Source organism: Engystomops pustulosus, chromosome 2 (assembly GCF_040894005.1).
Source record: "Engystomops pustulosus chromosome 2, aEngPut4.maternal, whole genome shotgun sequence".
Taxonomy (NCBI): domain Eukaryota; kingdom Metazoa; phylum Chordata; class Amphibia; order Anura; family Leptodactylidae; genus Engystomops; species Engystomops pustulosus.
The window spans coordinates 229498185-229525694 of record NC_092412.1 but is presented as its reverse complement, the minus strand read 5'-3'; the positions used below and the strand labels follow the sequence as shown (position 1 = coordinate 229525694).

General features: G+C 41.0%; 2 protein-coding genes across 5 annotated transcripts in view; both read right to left on the bottom strand.

Annotated features, from left to right (window-relative positions):
- The window catches only part of VEGFD (vascular endothelial growth factor D), a 41622-nt gene extending 38966 nt beyond the window's left edge, over positions 1-2656 (bottom strand). Inside the window, exons 1-2 of one of the 2 annotated variants that reach the window (XM_072138456.1) lie at positions 2418-2656; positions 2198-2329 (exon numbers count right to left, since the gene is read on the bottom strand). In XM_072138456.1, coding sequence (XP_071994557.1) covers positions 2198-2284 — 87 coding nt within the window. In that variant the 5' untranslated portion in view covers positions 2285-2329; positions 2418-2656. Of the gene's footprint in view, positions 1-2197 lie in introns of both variants that reach the window. The other variant, XM_072138455.1, reaches the window with a different exon arrangement.
- Positions 2657-2827: 171 nt separating this feature from the next.
- The window catches only part of PIR (pirin), a 39827-nt gene continuing 15144 nt past the window's right edge, over positions 2828-27510 (bottom strand). For all 3 annotated transcript variants that reach the window (XM_072138453.1, XM_072138451.1, XM_072138452.1), the window contains exons 4-10: positions 24707-24790; positions 22994-23200; positions 16750-16834; positions 8005-8049; positions 7428-7510; positions 6259-6325; positions 2828-4747 (exon numbers count right to left, since the gene is read on the bottom strand). In XM_072138453.1, the coding sequence (XP_071994554.1) occupies positions 4632-4747; positions 6259-6325; positions 7428-7510; positions 8005-8049; positions 16750-16834; positions 22994-23200; positions 24707-24790 (687 nt within the window). In that variant the 3' untranslated portion in view covers positions 2828-4631. The remainder of the gene's footprint in view (positions 4748-6258; positions 6326-7427; positions 7511-8004; positions 8050-16749; positions 16835-22993; positions 23201-24706; positions 24791-27510) is intronic.

Sequence of the window (27510 nt, the reverse complement as noted above, 5' to 3'; positions counted from 1 at the left end):
TGGATTGGTTGCCTTTAGTACTCATCAAATTGAGCAAATAAAGAAATAAAACCAACACTAGGATATTCTCAGTCCTAGTACATCTCAGTAAAATAACATCTTGTGAAATCATAAGGGAGGGAAAACAGAAAAAAGATTGTAGTAATGGAATATTGAAAAAATTAAATCAGCATAATCTACTGTTTTGGAGGATTTTCAATATGTTCTTTGCTTGTCGCAATGAAATAACCAAAGTTCTATTCAAGGGAGTGGATGAATCCTCTTTAGACATTGAAGCAGAGCGTGCAGTGACACGTGCCTGGGATCTTTTGGAGATGACCAAGCCATTTGATAACTCATAGGTCGAAAAGCGTCACATGTTTTATGGGTATACAGGCAGTCCCCGGGTTACGTACCAGATAGGTTCTGGAGGTTTGTACTTAAGTTGAATTTGTATGTAAGTCAGAACTGTATATTTTATAATTGTAACACCAGAGAAAAATCTTTTGGTCTCTGTGACAATTGGATTTTTAAAATGTTGGATTGTCATAAGAACCAGGATTAACAATAAAACTTCATTACAGACACCTGTGATAACTGTTATAGCTGATTATTGTAGCCTGGGGCTAAAGTACAGTAAATTACCAACATCCAGAGGGCCGTTTGTAAATAGGGGTCATCTGTAAGTCGGATGTTCTTAAGTAGAGGACTGCCTGTATTGTACTTATTTGTGCTTGTTTTTAAACTGTGTAGCACCCTAGAATTAATGGTGCTCTAAAATACTGTGTGCCATAGAATATATTCAGATCTGTTTCGCACTTAAAAGGTTCATCAGCAAAGGCACAGACACCAATAGCAGATTGATTATACAGCATCATTCGCCGCCTAATAAATGATCATGAAATATTGTAAAAAATAATAGACATAACCTCTTGTGTCTTACAGAATTATTATAAATGATGATAAATGGATGTGATCTTTGGACATAATGACTAAATTTAATAGCAAAATGATGACATTTTTTTCCCATATGGCAACAGATGTAAAAATCCATTGGATGAAAATATTGTTCTGCACGATTACAGGGGAACAATGTGTTTCATGTACAAAGTTTGTCCTGAAATCTCCTGTAACCAAGTTGTTCTTCACGCAATTACCTAACCGGTGCGTATTAGATCCTAATGTAATGTAAGACCTATTGACCAACCTGCTGACCTGTCCAAGGCTAAGCAGTTACATAGTGTAGGGGATAATGTAACTGGAAGGGGAAAAAAATTGGATGGAGATGGAGGAATGGGGAAAATTCTACTTTGTCTTGCAAAATAGCAAAGTTTAGGAAGTACAAAGTTTTCCAGCTTTCTATTATATATATATATATATATATATTATATATATATATATTAGATAGATAGTGGTGTCTATTACTGTATATATCCATATAGAAGTGTGTCATATAGCATTGTATTTTGTATGTATGTAGCAGTGTATTATAAATCTATATAGCTGTCTACGATATATATCTATATAGTAGTGTATTATATATCTAACAGTGATCTTTATATGTGTAATATATATATATGTCTATTTTATATCTATATAGCATTGTATTTTATACATATACATATATATCTGTATATAACAGTGATCCATATATATCAGTGTATTATATATCTACTGTATATAGCTGTCTATTATATATCTATATAGCATTGTATTATGTATGTAGATAGCAATGTATTATAAATCTATATAGCTGTCTATTATATATCTATATAGTAGTGTATTATATTTCTGTATATAACAGTGATCTATATATAGCAGTATATTATATATCTGTATATAACAGTGATCTATATATAGAAATGTATTATATATCTGTATATAACAGTGATCTATATATAGAAGTGTATTATTTATCTACTGTATATAGCTGTCTATTATACATCTATTATATCTATATAGCATTGTATTATGTATGTAGATAGCAATGTATTATAAATCTGCATAGCTGTCTATTATATATCTATATAGTAGTGTATTATATATCTGTATATAACAGTGATCTATATATAGCAGTATATTATATATCTGCATATAACAGTGATCTATATATAGAAATGTATTATATATCTGTATATAACAGTGATATATAATACACTATTAACAATTTCATTCTCATTAAAACAAGTCCTTTATAAATAAAAATATATGTCCTTACCTTCACATTCCCACCATCATAGGCAAATGCTTGAAGGAGGTGCAAGAATCCTACCAGAAAGCTTGCAATGCCCCAAACACAGGTCATATTGTTGTGCAGTCTAAGCCCTGGATAAGGTACAGCTATAGGAGTCTGTAGTAATGTACATGGTGTTAAAAAGTCCCATTAAATACAATAAGCCAAACGCCACCAAAACATGTAATAAATAGGGATTAGTCACCGAAATTGAAGCAGCTGCTCGATGACCTTAGTGGATTTGTGTATTTTTTTTTCTTCTGAAACATAATGAGTTAAGATTGAAGACTACGTTTTTAAGGTTATTCTACCTAAATAAATTGTCCCTGAATTACTAGATGCATCAGAGGCTTCACCATGATCTCAGTAAGAAGAAGAGCAGTAATCCAAATTCAGTATTGAAACTTTCTTCGCAGCGTCCAAGGAAGCATGTGTGTTAAATTTGATACAGGGCTTGGCAGTAAAGGCAGACAAACTTTGGCTCCTCTCCCATTCTGAGGCTTAGCAGATGACAATAGCCAATAGCCTTCCAGTATCCTTCCAAATAACTTCTTGCTGAGCTTCATTATATCAAACTGAGATACCTGAAATTAGAAGCTCCAAACGACACCAATGGACCATTTCCAATTTTTTTAAATTTTTTTTATTATTAGACACATAGAGACATAACAATAATATTTTAAGGCAATAATTGCAATATAAAATATATACAGTAGGAATAGGATAACATGACAAGACTGGGTTTTCAAGTACGTGCTGGAAGCAACTAGCAATTCTTTCCAGATATTGAGCCTCAAAGTGGGTATCAATAAGCCCCCCGCTCTTCAGATTAAGTACCAGAGATATGAATATTTTACAGTGTGCAACAACATATAACTATTTCTTCAATGTGTCTTCTTTGGAACAGCTTATCCAGGGGCGTAACCTGAGGGGGTGCGGTCTCAACTGGGCCCAAGAGGCTTTGGGGCCCCATAAGGTCTCACTTTCCCATATGAAAAGATTAGTACTATAAACCATACATTATAGTCGGGGCCCTGGCACAAACTTTGCACTGGGGCCCATCAGCTTCAGGTTATGCCACTGAGCTTATCTATGCTGCTAGGCACTGTAATAATAAATCAGTCTCCTTCCCCCTCTGGCAGCTGATAACATAGCCTACTATTTCTGTAGCCTACTATTTCACTAGACTATTTAGACTAGACTATTCTACTATTTCAGCCATGCTGCCATGTAATGTAGAGACTCTGGTCCCACCCTGACAAGCAGGGCAAAAAACTATTTCTGTTGGCTGTTCTGCAAAAGAATCTCTATACATAGACCTCACATTGGGAGAATTACTGCTTATGGGTACACCAGCACTTACACATTACCCTTTAATGCAGGATATTCAGAAATTCCTATTTTTGAAGGTTATTTTATGAAAAATATAGTGCAAAAAAAGCTAATAACTATGTAATGATTAAATAAGCAGCAGAAGGATATGTTTGCTTGTCTGTGAATTGACCTTCCTAAAAAATAGGAAGAAAAGTAACTATTCCTATATTCCTAGTGGTCGAATTAGATGGACGAATTCTACCCATGGCATCTGCAAATTGTGCATTGCAACAAAAGACAAGGGGGCACATTTACTTAGAAAGTCACTGGAGGTCACTGAAAGTGCATTCACTAAGATTGTGCGCCACAAATCATGAATGTGTCGCTTCCCCCGCACTGGTCCGACAGAGTTCACCATCTTTTTTGTGGTGCACCTTTAACATAGGGCGTGCAACATAATTTGAAAGTTAATTTTAAAAAAAGTTTTGGAAAACTATAAGTGCAGGAAAGGTGTTGGGGTTGCACCCAAATTGTGCAATAAAACGTCATGGGTGTTGGAAAAGCAGCTAAATGGTGGCAGCAACAAACAAAAAATGTGGCCACCATAAAACTGGCCGAAGCCAATAATAAATGTCCCCCAGTCTATCTACCCCTTTGACTCTTCTCCACCTCGGTGACTCCTCATTGGTTGATTGAAAAGTTCTTTTTCAGAATAATTCTTAATCTCCCAGCACATGTAGAAGGACAGGATTGCGTTCCTATCACTGTCATGGATAACCGGTTGGTGGCAGTCTGTGGTCTTAAAGCCTTATAAGAATCCCTTTTAGGCAAGGGATTTTTTTAGAATATTTTATTATTTGTTTTATTTCTAGAAGTGTAACCGTTCCATTTTATATTATGTTTTTTTTTTTTTTGTCTATTCTCCATATTCTTTGTGTCTATTCTGCAGACATTCGGCAGTTACACGTAGAAATATATACAATATGATATTATTGAGACTGTAACAAAACCCTTAAACCCCAAGCACCCATCATATAGATTATATAGTCTATACATTTCACATCTCCTATACATGAATTCTGAAAAATACTGTAAATAAATCAATCTATCTGTTCCCAATCTTAGATTTCCACGTCAGGGCCTTCTCAAATCCATTTTTGTAGAGGGAGTAATCTTCAATGGTTTTAGATATTTCTTCTCTTGTGTTCATCACAAAAGGTCCTAAAATAAAATAAAAAAACAACATATGTACATATTTAATATCAGCAAAGGTTACACAACTATTTCCCCCATAATATGACTGGTATAAACAATTTACCACCAGCAATGCAAGTCAAACACATTTCTCGTCGAGAGGACGGTGACTCATATTTCACAAATTTCAACAATGTCTTTCGATCCCCACTGAACTTTGGAATTAACATATGATTTGGAAAATATGAAAAATTTCTCTGTATTTAGGTCACAGATTTAGGGCAAAAAGCAATGGGATATAATATATATATATATAAGGAAAGGATACACACGTATAAATATATATAAAAGGAAGAGTCAAGAATAAATGTAACACTAAATAGTTACTTGATAGACAGATGCCGAAAAGGTGCAAACTACGAATAATAGGTGAATAAGAATTGGGGCTGTAATCTTGGTTCGACTAAGGGAAACTTTGTTAACTCAAGTTTCTAAAATCGTAGCACATTTGTCACTTGTAGCCCCACAGGGAATCTCTTAGAAGTGAACGTAAAATTCTAACCTACTGGTTACGAAATGCTAAGAAAAAAATAGAACAAATAGAGGTATGGACCCCCTGATGGCAGCAGTGTGTTCAGAGGATGTCAGTGGATCCATCACTTAAAACCCATTCCATACAGGCCTGAAAAAACATCATTTTTTCCCCTCAAAAATACCCATATAATGACTTTCACATACTTTCCCTACCACACAGTACTGCCTGAAAAATAGATTTCTATACTCTTCATCAAGATATTTGAGAAACTGTACCTCCTCCTTAAAGGGTATTCCCATTTCAGGAAATAAATATTTTTTGTACAATGAAAAGTTATAAAAATTACTTTATATACTTTCTGTATGAATTTCTCAGAGTTTTCTAGATCTCCGATCTCTGCTTGCTGGATAGGACTGCCTATATCTGGTTGTCTCTGATTTGGCTGGTATGGGTTAAATAAAACAATGATCATGAGGAGTAGATAGGAGCCACTTGAGGTCTGTGTTTGAGTTTGAGTTTGGCCTCCCGACCCGGATTGGCTGTTTGGTCATCAATCCAGAAAATGAATGCCCATAACTATAAGCCATGGCTATGATAAGCCAGGGGAACTCTCCCTAGCCAATCCTAGCCTTGGTTTGTTACTAGGGGCGTTCATCTGCCGGATTGGTGGCTGAACCAAAAATAGATATCAAGTCTGCTCATCACTAATGAGGAGCCTAACAGGTCCCCTTTCCCACTCCAAAACAGTGGGACCAGAAAGACCTGTGCCTTGTGCTCCATCGACTTTATGGGACTTCCGAAAATCTGTGGTTCGGTAGGATCTGTGGTTCGGTAGGATCTGTGGATCTCAGCTGCCGTTTCCCCAACAATTATACATTTTTTCACTGGGAATAACTGTTAAACATGATACAACGACTTTGTAACGGCTGTAAGGATCCCCAAAGACCCCATCGTTATTCATACAGACACATTATACAGAGAAGACTTGGAACGATCATCTTACCATGCTGCACCACAGGTTCATTGATGGGTTCCCCAGCAATCAAGACCAAGTGGGCCAGTACATCCCCCTGCGTTAGAAGAACAAAGATGCATGACTTGTACAAAGAATATGTTATCGATATTCCCTAGTACAGTGATGGGCAACCTTTTGAGCTTGGTGTGTCAAAATTCGCCAAAAAACCGAGCATAACTCGGGTGGTGTGTCACCTTGACAAAAAAACATATTTTTGTGATATTTAAAGTTTAAATAACAAATATGTATAATTATTTAACTTCTAGGGTACTTTAACCGTGGATTGTCTGATTGATCCTACCATGTACTGCCATACAATCAGACAGGTGTGAAATTGCTTAGTAACCTGCAAACTTTCAGTCATGAAAGTTCACAGGTTATAGCGAGGGCGCAGGCGCCGCTGTCCGTATTTCCTTCATGCCCTCTTGGCATGGAGAAGGTGTGCGGAGCAAAATAATCGCAATGTCTGGCGATTTGCAAGGCGTTGCGATTATTTCAGGGCTTGTACGTCACAAAACTGACTCACAAGCCCTGATGACTGTCTTCTATCATACAGTGCACTGACCTTACTTACTGTATGATGGGAGTGGTTGTCCTCCCTCATCCCTGCTCTGGAGCTGGTCAGTGTAGAGGTGGCAGCTGCTGGGACATCACACAAGGCAGCAGCAATGTGGCCTCTGACTGTGTTGCCATCCTACCCCCACCACAACTATCAGGAGCTGCAGAGGAGCCTCCTGGGTGTATGGCCGGGTCACCTCTCCTGTTGTGCCCTGTGCTGATACCTGTGCTGACTGGAGACACTAGGCACAGCTCACACATGGGGAGGGACCGGCCAGGGGGAGGAGGAGGAGGAGAGGGGAGTGATGGAATCTCAGTGCAATCTCTCAGCCTCCCGGCTACTGCACCTGGTCATGTAGGATGAAACTTAACTCTCAGGCAGCCGTGTGTCAGTGAAAATGGCTACGTGTGTCAGCACTGACACGCGTGTCATAGGTTAGCCAACACTGCCCTAGTACATAGCGCATTATGGGTATTAGGAGAGATTCACTTTAAAAAGTACCATAAGCTTTCAATAAATGTTAAAACTAATACATCAATAATCTGAAGGTTTGAGGGGCTCAGAGTATTTGACCGACACAAAAACATTTCAGTCCTACCTTGTTCTCAAATTGCACGCTGTCGCCATCATCCAGCACTGCCGTGTGGTGAGCCTCAATTTTTTTTTGGGCATCAGCTGGACCTTAAAAGATGAAAAGTATGAAAACTTACAACAGGTTAAATGTGCAGTAGCAAAAGTTATATGCCAAAATGTTATCTTTTAAGATGAATACTATATATTTGGTGACCTTCTGATCACCGGTGAACTCTTTGTACCTGTCATAGCTACAGTGGATTAAGCAATGGGACGCAACTGCCCCTAGTACAAAGCACTAGATCAGAAGGAGACTTTTTAAAATCAATTTTGCTGGAGTTCGTGTTGCCAGAATTTGCACCCAGCAGGGGTGTAACTTGAAGACTTGCAGATGATGTGGTAGCAACCAGGCCCAAGAGGCTTTGGGGGCCCATAAGGTGTCACTTTCCAATATGAGAAGACTAGTACTATAATCCATACACTATAGTCGGGCCTGGCACTGACTTTGCACTGGGGCCCATCTCCAAGCCCTAACCCTGGAGAGCTGCAGTCACCAGTATTCTATCAGAATTAACCTGCTTAAATATTCCTTAGAGACTCACCAACATGTATGTCTCCTTTCAGGGTGTAGATAAAGGCCGTCCATCCTGCAAAGTAATAATAGAAAATTATATTTTCTTTAATGTTCAAAGTTACACAAGTTACCATTACAACTCCAGGTCCTTTTTCCCATTAATAAAACAAAGTATATTAAGTCAAAGTTCTGGAGTAATGGTCCCAGGACCCCAGCTAAAGTCTTGAGTCCTGAGTTATGACTGTATTTACTGGAAATCAGCATTATATATCCATAAATCAACAAACAATTCCTTTTTCTCCACATTAAAGGAAATCTACCACCAGGATGAAGGATTGTAAACCAAGTACACTGACATACTGGTGCCATCTCTGGCAGGATTTGCTTTTTTCTAAGCTTCCTTTCTAAGCTGCCCTTGTTTAAGGAAAGAAAGACTTTAGAAATCATGAGGGGCTTCAGGCTATATTAACACCCATGGAGTCTGGAGCCCCTCAGGCTCATTTGCATAATTTGAAAAGCCCTTTAAAAAAAATAAATAACAGAAAAAACACAGCGAATAAGAAGCTAAGGAAAGAGCAGATCCTGCCAGACACACACCAGTATGTCAGTGTGCTTGGTTTACAATCCTTCATCCTGGTGGTAGAAGTCCTTTAGGTGGCCCCCAGCCATCATTAACCCTTGAATGTGGTTCAGAGCTCTGATTTACAAATTTACTGCCTATTCCTGTCTCCATTGTAATGTAACAAGGATGGATACATTTATAGATGCTCTTAACATTTCAACTATATTTAAATATTCTGAGTGAAGGTACGTGTGTTTCATCGTAATTGGGAAGAATATTGTCAGCCAATTTTTAAATCATTTATGTAGATTACATAGTATTCCAATGTCATAAATGTCATAAATGACTGCATTGAACTGATTGTGGCTATGGATACTTGGAATGGTTATTAAATATTGTAATGTAGTGTTAGGCAGTTTCTTTCACACTAGTTTTTTAAAGGGCGCCTACCAGCAGTTTTGACCATATAAAGCTGCAGTGTTTCTATTTCAGGATTGTTGCTGGACTTGGAACACTAGAGGAATCTCCTCTGTGGCTACCCAGCCCCACTTTGTGATTTAGTATCTAACCACTCTTCTTATTCATACAGAAGGGGACTATGTTGTGTGTTCAGTGAAGACATCTCATACACCAGTGCCCTAGAGAGTTCCAAGTCCAGCTACAATACTGGAATATAAATGTATTTTTCATAGTCCTGCTGCTACTACTAACCACACACACACACACACACACGGTATGGTTACACCAATACCTAGAATTGTTTGCTGCTTTATATGGTCAAAACTGCTGATAGACTCAGTTTGAAGAACCTTTTTAATAAAGTTTTTTAAGGTTATTAAAACTATGGGAACATATATCTTCATCCCCACATGGCATGTGTAAAAGTGTCCCTGATTTTATCATTTTCTTGAAGAAATTTGTGAAAGCCAGGGGCGTAACTTTAGGGGGTGCAGAGGTTGCGATCACACCTGGGCCCAAGAGGTTTAGGGGGCCCTTATGGTGTCACTTTCCCATATGAGAAGACTAGTACTATAAACCATACATTATAGTCGGGGCCCTGGCACAGACTTTGCACTGGGGCCCATCAGCTTCTAGTTACGCCACTGGTGAAAGCTAAATATGTAGTGGGTTCTAGAGAATATTACTGAAGATCTATCAATCTGGGGACATATTTGGAAATTCTGGCAAGCCAAGCAAATTTACATGTGGGTGTCCACCTTATGCTCCACCTTGTTTTTATTGGCTGAGTTTGGACTCTATTGATCCCTGCTCAAGGCCCAGATAAAGCTGGAAGAGGCGAAACCTGGGTCGGGAGAAGTGTTTGGCGGTTTGGACATTTTAACCCCTTCTGGTATGTGCGCTTTGTAGCTTTGTTTTTGAGTAGACAATATTATGTACTTTTTATCCAAAATGTTTCTCTGTGAGGACCTGACTTGATTTAGGTAACACCTTAAATTGTGACCTGAAAATTAGAGCAATGGATTCTGAATGTGGAAGTGCAGTTTTTTAATCTTTTGGGTTATTTTTATCTTCTTCTCCAGATTTCTAACAACTATAGGATTGTGAGCGACTATTTCTGAAAACTACATCCTTTGGAACTGGTAGGAGACTGTAAGCGTTAACTTTTTTACATATATATTTTTTTTTAAAGTGGTGGTTTTTTGAAATGGGACCTTTCTGTTAACAGCACCTCTTTGGTGGAACTTTGGTTTGAAAGAATCCTTAAAGGGAATGTTCAGAATCATCTGGATTTAGATGTAGGTCCCGGGGGGTATAAAAATGAGAATCACACTATGCTCTCTTCTCTCCAGCTCCCCAGTACAGTACAGGTGGTCCCCTACTTAAAAACACCCGACTTATAGACGATCCATAGTTAAAGACGGACCTCTCTGCCCACTGTTACCTCTGGTGAAGCTCTCTGGATGTTACTATAGTCCCAGACTGCAATTATCAGCTGTAAGGTGTCTGTAATGAAGCTTTAGTGATAAAATTTGGTCCCATTACAGCAAAAATACTTGAAACTCCAATTGTCATTGGCAAAAAATTTTTGTCTGGATCTACAATTATAAAATATACAGTTTCGACTTACATACAAATTCAACTTAAGAACAAACCTATGGAACCTATCTTGTACGTAACTCAGCTCCAGTCTCTTATAATACATACTGAGAAGGGTTGACTTTCTGGAACTCTTTAATTACTCATCTACTGTATAAGAACCATTTTGGACCACAATGGAACCAGCACAACATGAAGAATATCTGCACCACATAAGCTCTACAGTATATGCAACCAGATGTTCCAGGAATATTTTGCTGGTTAAGATATTTTAGATGGATTTTATGACAAATTTTATTACAACATAAAATGACGTATGAGAATATTTTAGAGGAGGGCGTCTGGTTTAAGGAACGTGGACACGGCCAACAGCAGAACTGTAAAAGTTAAATATATTGCTAAATCAATCGAGAAATAAATGAAAAATGATGTTGAGAAATCAAAGTTGTCTGTTGACAAATGAACTGTGTTGTCTAATTCTAGACACACAGATAACCCCCTTCGTAAATGCCCTTTTAGGGCTGGAGCCAAGAGCCAAAACTGTGTCAACTGAGAGCATGTAATAAATTACTATTAATTGAATATGGATCCAATGTTCTGCTCTCATTATGATCAAAGGAACATCGACTGCACAATTCAGAAACCATTATAAGTACAGAGCATAACTAATGGGACTAGCTGCTATTATTGTGAGCTAAACCTTACCTTATCACTGAAAACAAAGGCCACTGAAATGCCATGAATACAAAAAAGTTAACAGTTTGTGCCACATTGTTGCAGCGTGGAATGTAGTGTCAGACTGGGGCTCCTTGGGCCCACCAGATAAAACTTTTCTGTAGCACGCCTTCTGCTGTACCTCTAGGGTATAGCAATGCATTAGAGCTTGGGCCCACCGGAGGAACCTCAGGTCCTCCGGTGGGTCAATCCGATACTTTTAAGTGTCAACCTTTGCTACATCTGCATATACAGTATGTCTATCCTTGTTTGTGTGCCATTTTTCTTAAACATGGTTTCTCCAAACCTTCCTCCCCAATCCTGGGTCCATTCGTGGTGAGTGAGAGACTTTCAATCACGCTCAGACGCTAGCCCTGGAACAATTACTATGTTACTATTGTTTGGTTTTACAACATAATGAAAGTAGGGGTTCTCCAGAAGATATGCGAATAATAATAAATCTGACTCAACATGTTAAACCCTCAGTGGTGGATATGCTTGGTATCGCAGCATTGTTTCACTCAAGTAAAAACTGTTCTTGAGTTTAATAAAAATTACAGGAAATTGATTGGACCCTTGAGTTTAGGGACCACAGGTGGTTCGATAAATGTATTCCATATATTGTGGATAGGAGTTGTCATTAGTAGAAAAACATTTTTAAAGCGCTCATCCAAGTCTGAGTTTATCCCCTCCTATACATTTTTATGCCATTGCCCTTTATCAAATCTGGCGGTCACATCCTCGTTCATGCCACAATCCTATCCCAGAAACCACATTCCAGACTCCTGCAAAGCTCCGTTTCTTCCCAAAAAAGTTATCTGTTCTGTCTCACGTTTGTTTATAATAAACTTGTCTTTGTGTATTGTGCGCAGAGACATATTTGGAGAGAAGGAGGAAAATATCTTTTCCAGTAAAATACAAGTGAACTTTCTGCACAGTAACTTTTTTACACACAGGCATGGGTTGAATTTCCTATCCACACTTCTAAAAACTCAGTCTTTTCTAGATGATATTTCAAAATTCTCATCTTGTCACTATTCCACATAAGTTGCACTCAATGCAGGTCCTTAAAGGAACACTCCAGATTCATTGAATTATACCTTGTGTAGGGCCTGAAGGGAGGAGCAGGACTCCAGGTTCTAGGAATACAATGCTCCTCCCATCAGGCCCTGCACCATGGATTATTGAATGACATAGCTTTGACTGGACTGTTCCTTTCATGTCTGTATACAGAGAAACATGTGCACACCACATACTCCTGATGATCCATTCCCTCTGCTACAAACCCTAATTGGACCAGAAGACTATTTGCCATCATCATGATGCCTTATAAGTTAATCCCTTATCGACATACAAATACATCACACATCGATAGCGTCACATGGGCTGAGCCCTCTCCGTATAAGGTGGGCGTTTGCTGCATACTGCAGCAAACACCCACCGGTAATACCCACGGTTGATGCTGGCACCAATCGCGGGTGTTAACCCTGTAAATTCCTCCGGCAAAGCTGCCAGAGGCATTTAAATCCTTGCGCTTGGGTGCCACCATATTGAATTCGATCGCCGCTCCCTGTGAAGTCATGGGGGGCGACAATAGGTTACCATGACAGTCTCGGATCATACACAGATCCGAGGTTGATTATTTATTACAATGGTTCTGCCAGTGCTATATCCAGCTATATCCAGCTCCCCCTATGCACTACATAAAGAGATACTGTTTGGTTGAAGAGATACAGGCAATCAAGTAAGCCAAAAAATGCTAATTATGCCCCCAGACTGTAAAAAGCCCCCTTTTCCTGTGTCCCAGCCAGGGGTGCACCAGCCGTGAAGCAACAATAATCTATATTTATATAGCGCCATCATATTCTGTAGCACTTTACAACTAAAATAGACAGTACAGAGTACATACAATCATATGGAACTATAGGAGTGCTCACAAGAGTTTATAGTCTATGAGGATGAGGGGGTGACACAAGAGCTTACAGTCTATAAGGATGAAGGGTGACACAAGAGCTTACAGTCTATGAGGATGAGGGGGTGACACAAGAGCTTACAGTCTATGAGGATGAGGGGGTGACACAAGAGTTTATAGTCTATGAGGATGAGGGGGTGACACAAGAGCTTACAGTCTATGAGGATGAGGGGGGTGACACAAGAGCTTACAGTCTATGAGGATGAAGGGGTGACACAAGAGCTTACAGTTTATGAGGATGAGGGCGTAACACAAGAGCTTACAATCTATGAGGATGAGGGGTGACACAAGAGCTTACAGTCTATAAGGATGAGGGGGTGACACAAGAGCTTACAGTCTCAGGCAGCACCACCTGCAGCAAGGCGGGAGGCAGAATCGTGGGCCCAGTCTCCTGCTATAAAGTGTGTGAGGAACTGCATGGAGAACCCACCTACTAAAAGAAATAACCTGATATATTACTACTAGATGGGAAGGAGGAGGGTGCTGTTCTATAGCTCACTTCAGGCAGCAGAGAGTTAATGTTCACCCGTGGTCCCATTCACAGTCTATAGTTCCCTCTTCCTATAGCCCCATCATATAATGCCCCCTGCTCTATGACCACCCCATCAATCTACATCATTCTCCCCTGTGAAGAATACCCCCAGCCTCAATGTGCCCGCTAACTAATATTGCCCCCTTCCTGTACCTCCTTGACACATAATGCCCCCTTAATTTTAGCTCCCACTTAAATCCTCCCTTTCTGTAGCCGACCACTGATGCTGCCTTTTTCTGTAGGGTCTTACGTATAGCCCAGTGGTGGCGAACCTATGGCACGGGTGCCAGAGGTGGCACTCAGAGCCCTTTCTGTGGGCACCCAGGCCTTCACCCCACACAAAGTTTACAAGCTAGGACTCAAGGCTTTCTCCTGTGATACAATACAGCCCAGGACGTGCCAAGCTCAGTGCTATTTTAAAGTGACATCCTTGGCTGCCAAGACATCTATCTATTGTATTGGTGAACTCAGGACGCCAATACGATTAAAACCTGTCATACAGCAGGAATCAATAAGTTACTGCTTAAATTGTCATGTTGGCACTTTGCAACATATAAGTGGGTTTTGGTTGTAGCCTGGGCACTCTGTCTTCAAAAGGTTCACCATCACTGGTATAGCCTCTCACTTAGAATTTCCCCCTTACTAATGGTCACTTCTAGTGTCCCCTTTTATTTACTTTCCACTCTCCAACTTACAATGTACGCTCCATATACGTACACACACACATATTGTGGTGCCAGCCCCCTGCAGCAGAGGTCTAATCAGTGACAGATTAAGTGTCTCATGGGCCCCGGGCTGTTCACACGTTGAGGGCCCCCCCCCCTCAGCGTTCTGTGCTTGGATGTTAGGACTTAAGTACTACTCTATATCCCCTATATTCTTTATACTCTCTATATACTCTAAATCCTTAATCTTGTACTGTGTGTAAATGTAATTTTATAATAGATCCCCCTCTATTAATGAAATGTTGCCACACCGCTGCGTCATAGTGATGTGTGCAGGCAGGAAGGAGAAGAGGCCGAAGGCAAGTATAGACTGATGGCAGATCTTCCAATAGGGCCCAATTGCCCCGGGCTCCCACCCATGCCACCTATATGAAGATCCGCCATTGGGTATAATGGCAGAGCAGGGAGTGCATAGCTCCTTGCTTCACCATTACACTTAACATCTCCACATGCAGATATGCAGTAGTTTAGTCCTTGGACATATCTTCTACCTCTCAGCACAGCAGGACCGAAATCGGAGTATCCTGCTGAATCTGCGATATTTGGGAGGTTTGCACGTAATAATATGACTATGACTCAAGGCACTTACCAGTCTTTGCCGAAATAAGCAAAACTGCGGTTTGCGGCTGTGGTTTTACTTACTATTACTCTTAACTTGAGATTTATTTTCTCACTTGTGACCTTGTACACATTGTACTACATTACAGATGACAAAACCAGATCTGGCGAGGAGGGGCCAGCAAAGAGCTCAACTTCCCCTCTAAAGCCAGCAAGACAAATCCCTAGCCAAATAAACACATCCACCGAGAGTCAACAAGCTAATTTACTGTTCTGTGGATACAGTCTGTCATAAAGACATTACCCAAGCCTGGAGTAAATAGGCGAGCATCTGTGTCAGACAGCAGGTGGAAGCGGAGCAGGGGCCGTCCAGCTGTTTGGCGTCTCAGCGTTTCCTATGTTGGCTGACGTGTAGCCCCGGCACATGGAAAACATAGTGATCTAATATGCAGATAGAGAATACTGCTGCTGGGAGGATGAATCAGTAACAAAATACTCAATACCCAAATACTACACGAGGATCAAGGCTTCGATACTACGTCTCTAATGTAGTCTGTTAGAAAACAGAAATCTAAAGCGAACCTGTTACCTCTATACAATCCTGGCGAGACATCAAATCTAAAACTATTTCTTTTTTTTACAGGTTTGTTCCTCTGTTATTCCTCTTGGAAGTATGTGACTAAATTACCCGCTCTCCTTTATAAAGACACATGTCCTAGCACAAAGTCTGCATTGTCAACATTGTTTATACTCCCAATTGCCATTGTAGTTATTTACTTAAAGATTTTTAAGTAATATAATTTTCCAACATTTTTTAAAATATCATGGTCATTGGTTTTTAAAAAGATTGAGGGCTCCGTATGGTCTACAGGTGCGTGGAAACTACAGCATATTTAAATCTATTACAAGGGGATAGCACCAAAACCAATCTTACTACATAGATACAGCACCAGAACAAAGCTACTACATAGATATGGCACCAGAATCAAGACTACTACATAGATACAGTACCAGAATCAAGATTACTACACACATATGGTACCAGAATAAAGATTACTACATAGATATGGTACCAGATCCAAAACTACTACTTACAAACAGCACCAAACTTACAAAATAAATACAACACCAGAACTAAGCCACTACACAGATATGGTAACAGAATCAAGATCGATATGGTACCAGAACTAAACCCACTACTTAGGAACAGCATCAAACTTACTTTATAAATACAGTACCAGAACTAAGCTACTACACAGATACAGTAACAAAACCTAGCTTACTACATATATAGTACCAGAAAAAGCTTACTACTTAGATACAGTCTCCACTATGTAAACTTCTACTGTTGTACGTGTCCTCAATCTAAGACTACCAAAGACCACAACTTCAGTTTCCTAGAAAAACAGATTTGGCAAATCTCTCTCTTCACTGTCCAACATCTACAGCAGAACGATCCCATTTTGCGGACAGGAATATGTGATTTAGTAATGTTACATTTGCCAATGTTGTAGTAGCAAGATAGGAAAAGAAGAGCCTCGTTGTCTCTCTATGATTTTTTTCATTTGCTCAGTTTTGTTTATAGAGGATTATAATGAAAAGATAGTTAAAAATATAGTAAATACGTAACATGTTACCAAAATCTGTCTCACCTTTAGGTACGGCCTGGATGAACTTTGCGCCTTTTTCTAGTTTCAAGTCCAGGTACATGGTTGGTGTTCGGGTATAGACTTTAGACTGAAAAATAAGTATACAAATTATATAACACAACTACGTTATAACAAATCAAAAACAAACAGTTGCAAGGGAAACATCATATGTATATAGTAATAGGCAGAACATCCTAATTCAGTGAAAGCCAATGCCCGGAATAAGAGGGGATAACAAACCACAGAACTGTGTAAAAGACAGTCCAAAAAAAAAGGAAAACTAAAAAGGTCACCAACTTTTACACCTCTAAAGCCACAGCACTCTCAGGTAGCTTAACATCTTTTTTCTTTTTTTTGTTAAATATTGTCCATTTTACCCTTTTTTAAGAAAAAAACCCTTATGACAATAAGCTGAGAAGCGTCGCAGTGGGTTATCTGGCTGGAGCAGAAGCGTCATTTCAGATGCTCTTATTTAGAGCTCCATAGCACCTTGAAACCTACTTCTGATGTCAATTTAAAGATACTTATCTCAGCTTTAAATGGGCAGGTTTATAGTACGATGTGCTGTAGAACCGGAGATTGAAACTGTTGAAAACAAAGGACATTTATCATTGTTTCTACGTGTGCCATGGGGACGTTCCTGCCATGTGCCTGAGCACTTCCTAACAGCCTGGGAACGTTCACTGCTGAATGTTCGCAGTTTCTGTGCAAAACCACGGCAGGCAGACATGTAAGCAGCCGCTGGACGAGTCCCAATTCCAAATGAAGGAGATAATAATAAGCCGCAAAGCTCCAAGAGAAGAAAACCCTATTTCGGACTGATTTTGGAGCCGAACAATTGTACCACCATCTATTTCTTATGGGTGAATTTACATATATCCCCTTATATCTTATAGACCTCTAGAATGATCCAGAGAAAGTTTATGAAGCATTTAATTAATGGGGACATGTTCCGTACAGATGTTGTTGGGCTCATCTCTCCCAGATCTCTGCTGTTGGGCTTATCCCTGGTCATTCTAAAAATGAGGTTTATCCGCTCACACTTACACTGACCATCACTGAGTGATAGGAGCTAAAATATCTATAAAACTGAGTAACATTGTAAAGTAAGGGGTTAAAAATCTTTTTTTTTTAAATATCACTAGGGGGTTAAAATCTGAGAGATTTCTTTGATGGGCAAACCCCTTTAAGTGCAGTGACTTTGTAGCTGTAGTATTGTGGCTCACCTTGGAGCACCAGAGTGCTGGGGCTCCTATAGTCCCTGTCCTTAAAGGGGAAGGGAGGTATATAAAACAATAAACACATTTACTCATCTCCGTTGATCCTGTTCTCCCGTGGGGCTGCCTAATTTTGCCGGTCTCTGTTTTGTTTTGTTTTTACAGAGGCGGACGTTCCCATCCTGACCGCAGCCGCACGACAGCTACATACTGAAACCATTGCTGCAGCAGGCATGAGGCAGTGATCGCGAGAGAATGGAAGCACCAGAGGAGGCGTTTACAAGCTTGAGTTGGTATGTGGCTCTTAAATGTATAGTAGGCACAAGATGCCTGCCATTGGTTTAATAAGTGATACTTAAAGGAAATCTACCATTTGTTTTTATGCATTGTGAACCAAACATACCTTGAGAATGCTGTAGGTACACTGATGCAGAAACATGTCTTATTTAATCCTTAGTGGAGTGGTTTTTCTCAAAAAACAGGACCTTGGGAAAGCTGGGTGCAGGCCGGTTGCCATACATAAACACATTACTTCAACACACACAGGAGCTGCCTGAACTGCCCAGACAGAACTAATCAACCTGAGCTGGATGACTCATACACAGCAGCTGGGGGATGGTGCAGCGATTGATTACTTCTGCTTGTCAGGGACAGCACAGTGAATACAGTGTTCTCTGGAGCAGTGCATAATTAGGGTAAGAGGAGAACCCATAGGAGCGGTAGAGCCTCATTATCATAATTTTATAATTGTTTTTTCAGCAAAACCACTCGGTTCAAGGATTAAACAAGATATGTGCCCGCATCAGTGTAGCACAGCATTCTCAAGGTAAGTTTGGTTCATAATGCATAAAAGCAAATTGTAGACTTTCTTTAAGTAAATACAGTGCCCCGCATGGTCCATACCGATCCTCAGTCTCAGGAAACTGGAAAGAGCCTTTGCATGCTTTAAAAGTCACAGAGGGGTAAAATTAAAAAGAAAAAGCCAAAATAATAAAACAGACAAAAAATATAGACATTTCTGACATTTTCCATTGAAGCTATAAAAGGTTGAAAGCCCTTGGTCCAGCAGACATGTAGTAATCCTTTATTGGCCGTTCCATATAGCAATAACTCATCACTTCCACATCCAATGGCTCTTTCCCCCCCCATGAATAATTGTAACAAGAGCCAGACGAGACGACTTACAGCAGTTTTCACTTATTATCCATGTTACCAATTTACATACTTGCCGTCCGAATTGCTTTTGGGTTTTCATAAAACTAAATTGATATAAGAGGATCTTCTGAAGACGGGGAGATGAAAGGAAGTTGCTGTATGAAAGATGAGTTATTTTGTGTATAGGATCTTTTCTTCTACCGTATTTTAAGAGTGCTATAAATTAGCTGTGTCAAAGGAATCACCGCTGGAAGATCAGTCAGACCTACACAGCCGTGTGTTCCCCCTTAGTCTGGGTCTGTTAATGCTTTGTCATCTTGGCCTGGTTTTTCAGTGACTTTGGAAATATGCAAATGAGCCTCAGAGGCTTTGGGGGCGTCACCAGAGTCCTTCTGGTTCCCCTGTGTTATAATTAGATCCACCTCCTTTTACATTCGATCCCGCCTCCTCCCTCCCCTCCCTACCCAGAGAGTCGTTATGTCAGTCATCTCTCTGCAATTCTTGTGCATGCGCAGTCCCCATTGTGTTACATGCCGACAATGAGGATACTACCGCGCATGAGAGAGAATTACTGAGAGCCGACTGACATATCTGGCTCTCTGGCTGGCGATGGAGGAGATGAGATTGAAAGTAAAAGGAAGTGTGCATAATTATGACACAGTGGTGCCTGGAGGAGCTCTGGTGATGCCCCCAGAGCCCATCAGGTTCATTTGCATATATTTTTTAAGCCACAAGATGATAATGCATCAACAGATCAGGGGGAACACAAGGCCTGACACAAGTATGACTGGTCTTACAAGGAATTGTACATTTTTGTTTACAATTGCATTATATATACTCGAGTATAAGCCGACCCAAGTATAAGCCGAGGCCCCTAATTTTACCACAAAAACCTGGTAAAACCTATATTTTTTTTTTACTCGAGTAAAAGCCGAGTTTGGGGTTTCAGCACAATTTTTTGTGCTGAAAAACTAGGCTTATACTCGAGTATATATGGTAAGTGTTTCCTAAAAAAACATGATGAACACAAGTTGTCAATCTAAAAATAGCTGTAATTTGTAGTACAATATGGCATTGAGTGTTCTAACTCTCTGCAGCTCCCCCGGAGGACAAATAAAGAGTTGCAAGGTGCCAGTTGCGATCAGCGAAATTAGAGCCCTGCCACACATTTTTACTGGACCTGGTGGAGTAAGAAGCTGGCTCTGTGTTGTATACTGAGTGGCGCAGGAGCATTTGTATAGGCTAAATGACAGGTGTGTGATCTGTGCCCTGCATAACACAATTGTGTCTACAATAACCTGCTTAATCCCTTTAGCAATATTTTTTTTGTATTTCAGGACCTTTCAAGCAGAACATGCAAATTATGCAAAACCTTTCCAAAGCCCCTATTTGCATATCTACATAGCCCTGACAGTTTTTTTTTTCTAGAATCACACCCCTGATCCCTTACTCTACATTTAACCTGTTCAAAACATGGGGATCAAAATTCAGGCTCAAGAACGTAGCTTTCGGATTATATTAATAATCTTTATTTCTATAGCGCCATCATATTCTGTAGCTTTACAAATGATAGGGGACATATACAAATATAATATTACATTACAGGGTACCAACATTCATATGGAACAATAGGAGTGAGGGCCCTGATCACAGGAGCTTACAGTCTATGAGGATGAAGGGGGTGACACAAGAGCTTACAGTCTATGAGGATGAAGGGGTGACACAAGAGCTTACAGTCTATGATGATGAGGGGGTGACACAAGAGCTTACAGTCTATGAGGATGAGGGGGTGACACAAGAGCTTACAGTCTATGATGATGAGGGGGTGACACAAGAGCTTACAGTCTATGAGGATGCGGGGGTGACACAAGAGCTTACAGTCTATGAGGATGAAGGGGGTGACACAAGAGCTTACAGTCTATGATGATGAGGGGGTGACACAAGAGCTTACAGTCTGAGGATGCGGGGGTGACACAAGAGCTTACAGTCTATGATGATGAGGGGGTGACACAAGAGCTTACAGTCTATGAGGATGCGGGGGTGACACAAGAGCTTACAGTCTATGAGGATGAAGGGGGTGACACAAGAGCTTACAGTCTATGAGGATGAAGGGGTGACACAAGAGCTTACAGTCTATGAGGATGAGGGGGTGACACAAGAGCTTACAGTCTATGATGATGAGGGGGTGACACAAGAGCTTACAGTCTATGAGGATGCGGGGGTGACACAAGAGCTCACAGTCTATGAGGATGAAGGGGGTGACACAAGAGCTTACAGTCTATGAGGATGAGGGGGTGACACAAGAGCTTACAGTCTATGAGGATGAAGGGGGTGACACAAGAGCTTACAGTCTATGAGGATGAAGGGGTGACACAAGAGCTTACAGTCTATGACAGTGGTGGCGAACCTATGGGACGGGTGCCAGAGGTGGCACTCAGAGCCCTTTCTGTGGGCACTCAGGCCATTCATCAAACAGGACCAAATCCACCAAATCTTCCTGCAGTCGCAGGCAACTTATGAGAAGCTGCTCTCAGCGCTATTTTAAAAGGGACACTTCATTGGCTGTTTGGAACTGCAGGAAAAGTGAGAAGGTGCTGGCAGAACTGCATTATCTTAGGAGGTCATCATGCTGGACCCACCATTCTTCCTGTACAGAGAGACCCTGGAGAAAAGCTATTTGCCCTCTTTCTACCAACTGTATTAGTGGCATTAGGCTGCCTATACAGTTGAAAGATGTGGAAGAACACGTAGCAATAAGTGCCATGTTGGCACTTCACGGTAAATAAGTGGATTTTGGTTGTAGTTTGGGCACTCAGTATCTAAAATGTTCGCCATCACTGGTCTATGAGGATGAGGGGGGAACAAAAGAGCTTACAGTCTATGAGGATGAAGGGGTGACAGTCTATGAGGATGAGGGGGTGACACAAGAGCTTACAGTCTATGAGGAGGAGGGGCTGACACAAGAGCTTACAGTCTATGAGGATGAAGGGGTGACACAAGAGCTTACAGTCTATGAGGATGAAGGGGTGACACAAGAGCTTACAGTCTATGAGGATGAAGGGGTGACACAAGAGCTTACAGTCCATGAGGATGAGGGGGTGACACAAGAGCTTACAGTCTATGAGGATAAGGGGGTGACACAAGAGCTTACAGTCTATGAGGATGAGGGGGTGACACAAGAGCTTACACTCTATAAGGAAGAGGGGGTGACACAAGAGCTTACAGTCTATGGGGATGAGGGGGTGACACAAGAGCTTACAGCCTATGAGGATGAAGGGGTGACACAAGAGCTTACAGTCTATGAGGATGAGGGGGTGACACAAGAGCTTACAGTCTATGAGGATGAGGGGTGACACAAGAGCTTACAGTCTATGAGGATGAGGGGGTGACACAAGAGCTTACAGTCTATGAGGATGAGGGGATGACACAAGAGCTTACAGTCTATGAGGATAATGGGTGACACAAGAGCTTACAGTCTATGAGGATGGAGATCAATTTTTTTTTTTGCATATTCTTTAGAATGAAGCTTTCTATAGAATGACAGCAAGCAGAGATCTAGAAACCATGTAACCTATGTTTACTTCCTGTGGATAGAAATCTGTCCCTGGTCATGTGACATAGTGGGTAATCAGAGCTGTTATAACGAGCTGTGCACCTGTGTGACATCAGCAATTGATGCAGAAAGTATATTGGAAAATTGTATAACTTTTAATTATACAACCCCTTTAAGTACCATTTACTGTGAAAACTATGTGCTTTTTTTGTTGTAGGCATATTAAATGTTTAATTCTTAGATTTTAATACTGTATACTTTATACTTTACAAACAACCAAGTAAAATGAATCCAGAGTGTGATATTGTGATCCATAACTGACCTTGATGCCCATGGACTCTCCAGAAATAACGGTAGCGGTTACTCCGTCTTTCGATGGTTTGGGAATGTCCGCACTCTTTAGCTCCTGGTATTCTGGTGGAATCATCTTCTCAGAACTTCTCAGATTAACCCACAATTGTAACCCATGAGCTGGTTCATCAGTACACGGCATCTCAGCATGGACGATACCGCGGCCAGCTGTCATCCACTGAATCACAAATTTAGAAATGATCATTAAAAAGAAAAAAAAAATTAAGATCCTAAGAAACACACAAGTAGAATAATGTGAAAAATTCCTTTTTGCATTCAGCTCTGTGTTAGAACTAGGTCATAAAATTATACAACTACAATTCATGGTCATTAAAATGGCCTCTGCATCCAAAATGTGGCTCCTACTTCGGTAATACATGTTGGTCATTCCTGTAATCCGGTGGCCTTGAAAAGGGAACCTGTATAGGCATCAGTCATAGGATGGGTCGCCCAGCACCAAAATCAATACAGAGATCTGAACTAAAAGAACAGCTTCACTATTGCAGCTCAGATCCCAGGTGCATTTACCAGGGCCGGCCACTACACGGATAATGGAGCTGTTTTTTCATTTCATTCTTTTTGTTGATTTCAGTACAAGATGCAGTCAGAATCAACAAATCAGGTGGGGTTCGGAATATTAACCTTTTAGTGCTGCCTAATTTGCAGAGTGCTTCTAAAAATAATATGCATGTGCATACCCGGCCAATCCGGCCAATGCTTGGGATAGGTAGGTGTTACGAACGTGTCCCTCTCCTTGTCAGGAGAGGTCTGGTGAGCCTGTGCAACTCATCCAGGGGCTCTAACATGGTACACTTAGAAACTGCAGCTGTAAGCCTCTGGCTGGGAGGTCATGAGTTAACTCTACTATCCAATTATATTCTCTGTAATTACTGTAAGGAAGGAGCGTGGTGGTTGGAGAAGTGCTTGCTACCTCACAAGGGGAGGTTATAAAACCCCTTGTGGGTGTGAGAACACGGTTGCTCTGCTGTAAGAGGATAGAATAGAGAAGAGTGTCTAAGCCCAGGAAGTCCCAGAGGGGCCTCAGGCAAGTTGCTGGACACCTTGACCAGTCCGAAGAGACTATGCTTAGAACAGAGGTCCACAACAGGACTCTCTTCCTACACAACTCATACACACAGCTCAAAGAGTTTGTTTTCTTTAATAATCTCATCTTGAAGTTACCTAAAGAGGCTGTGAGGAACCACCTTCCTGCAGACCTGCTCCCACTAGCTACATCTAACCATTTAAAGTCTGCTGATGTTAAGGCCGTTGCCTGCAGTTTGCTGAATAAAGAACTGGTGCCTCCATGTGATCCCTGGATTAGGCTGTTCACCATCACGGGCTCCCCATCCTCCATTACCCAGGGATCCCCATCTACACATTGGTGTTGCCCCAGGGAGAAACCTCGTGCATCAGCCTCTCCCTCCATTTTCTTGCACACACCACCTGCTGGAGACCTGCCAGGCTGTGGATGAGGCCTCTGCCCCGGATACTAAGCCCCGTGATCACCGCTGCCCACAAGGTCGCATTGCCAGACACTCTGGTAGTCAGAACCCCGGCTTCCTCCAGGCTCCAGCCCGAAAAAGGTTAAGCCCCGCCGGCGGGGGGGTGGAAGTTGCACATGCAGTTCTTAATTGGCTAAGATACAGGACTATAACCATAATGTGTGCACATATAACAGTACCTGCAAGTCTCCTGGGTCCAATCTGCCAACGTGTCCACAAAAGTCTTCATGTGCCATTGACCCTCCATCCAGTAAATAGGAAACCTAATACAAAGAAGATTATTGTAACAATTATGGAAATGCTTCATTTTATATCCATTTTCAGCAAATTAAGAAAATACAGCCAATATATAGTATAACTGGAACTGTAATCTAATACAGCATACATCATACATGCTATAGCCCCCAAGAAGAAAATACAATGTGACACCCCCCCCCCATGCTGCACGTGCCTAGGACTATGTAACGCGTGGACCTACAGCGGAGATTCCTGCACACGTCCTGTGTGATCCTCCGCACTGTTATATACTAATGTCTGCAATTCTCAGAAGTCTCCATGATTTCACTTCACAAAATGCTTTATATCATGATGAACCTCACCAGCGAGTCTCCAGGTGCTGAGCATCTGCCTCCAGTTTTGTGGCAAATACTTTCATTGCACATGTTATATTCTAAATCTACTGTACAGAAGATAAGTGATAATTTCTATACAATACATATAGACATACGTGTACACACAGAGGCATAACTCCCAACATTTATGACAATGATAGGGTGGAATATGTTTATTTAGCCCTTGTTGTATATTTCCAGTTGCCCGCTTCCTGTGGCCTCTGCTGTATGATGCCTACTGTCCTGTGGTCATTCCCCTACTGTACAATAACCCTCTTTGGATCCCCTATATAATACCCCCAAATGTGGACCACCAACAAGTAATGCCCCACTGATGCTCCCTTTTTGTAGCCCCCACTTTTCGGTTGGCTCTGTGTAAGGCTGCATTCACACTACAGTATGGGGGACGTATATACGGCCGACGTATATGCGACCGATATACGTCCCCCATACACTTCTATGGGCTCGCGGCACCCTACGGGAGCGGTACGGTGCAGCACACGTGCGGCGCCGTACCGCTCTGTAGCCCGGGAAAAGATAGGACATGTCCTATCTTTTCCCGTATTACGGAGCCGCGGCCATGTGTCACTATGGAGAGGGGCGGGGGTGAGCTGCGCTCACCTCCTCCTCCTCCTCTCCCCGCGCTGCCATGTGCCCGCTGTGCTACGGTGCGGCGGGCACACGGCAGTGTGCATGTAGCCTAAAGCTGTAATGAAGCCATCACCTTGAGCCTGCAGGTCACACACAGCAGCGGCAGAGGTCTAATGGAGGACAACGTCCCCCTACTTCACTACATCAGGGGTGGTTGAGAGGTAGGCAGATGTGTCCCCCTAACCAATCATAGCCATGGCTAGTATTTACGGGCGTCAATTTGCCAGATTGATCAATCCACTATATGTCGGGTCACACGACCGAATCTGAACGCAAATGTCAGGTCCGCTTATCTCTGAGTTCATAGCTGTAAAGTGTATTTTAAAGGGGTTTTCACACGAATTAAAGTTAGGCCCTATCCATGAGATCCCCACAAATTATGAGAACGAGGGGTCCGTCAGACTATTGGAGCAGAAGGCTGCCCATAACTGTTCTGCTCCATTAATCTCTACGGAGCTGACAGAGATCAGTGAGCGCATCACTGAGACCACCACTTATCAGCAAGTTAGGCCCTATCTCATGGATAGGGCCTAACTTTAGTTTGTGGGAAAACCCCTTTAAGCAATACAGGTTTTTTTTTTTTAAAAAACTGTAATTTATTTCTTTCAGGAGACATTGGAGCCTTTATATTTTTTGCAGCAGAAAAGGTCATACAGTCAATTTAGAGGTCAGTTTCCAGTAAATTTTCCCTTGCAATTGGAAGAGAACTGGTGGGATGTTATATTAGTGAATTTCTGACCGCAGCAGTTCTGTCATGACTTTAACCAAAATGACCTAATACACTATCTATGGAAAATACAGCGATTTTCATCAAAATAATATTATGCAAGTGGGGTCAAACAGACTCTGGTGAATGATCCTTACTTCTCCCTCCCTACCTCCCCTCTTTTGGGTCTTTGATCTATGTTGTAGGCCCCATGTTGGGGTCTTATTTCAATTTTTTTAAAAACACATTATAAAAATAAATTAATACAAAAATAATATTATGGACTGCGCATTCCCCCAAAATATATTGTAAATGCAAGTGTATGGAGTACAATACAGAATACTGTAATACACTGCCCTCTAGTGTTAATTTTGGAGATTGCACCCTCAAAATTACAGAACCAAATGTAAAGTACAAAGTGTTTCTGATTCCTTTGAGAAGAGATTAATTTCTATTATTTCTATCATTTCCTGTGATGACAGGGCCAATTGTCACAAAATAAACATTTTTTTCTTCCTTCTGTAAAGGCTAGTTTATAAGTACCTTCTTGTATGGCAATAACAGATGCTTGATAAACCTGGGTATATATTCTAGTATGAAAAAATACAGTTTTCTTACCAACCAATGAGAAATGGGAAAGATCTATCTGGGAAGCTGATAAAGTGCCCCAAACAATGCGGGTTTTACCTGTAGGATTATTTGTGAGATGTGACACTGCCTTTAGAGGGGTTTTTTCCTTGTTAGACATTTTTGGCAGCAGCTTACTTGGTTGTTTTTCCAAATTCCTACAGATTTCATTGAGTGAAAGATGTACACATCTGGATATATTCTTCTCCTGGATGCAGATATGTCATCTATGGCTGAAATACCAATAATTTAAAGAAATCTACCACTTCCCTTTGTGATACATTAACTATTAATGATGCTGTGTAAATCCCAGCAGTGTTAATAGAAAAATATATATTTATTAGGCGCATTGTTGCTGTAGATAACTATTAAAAAATATGTTTTTATG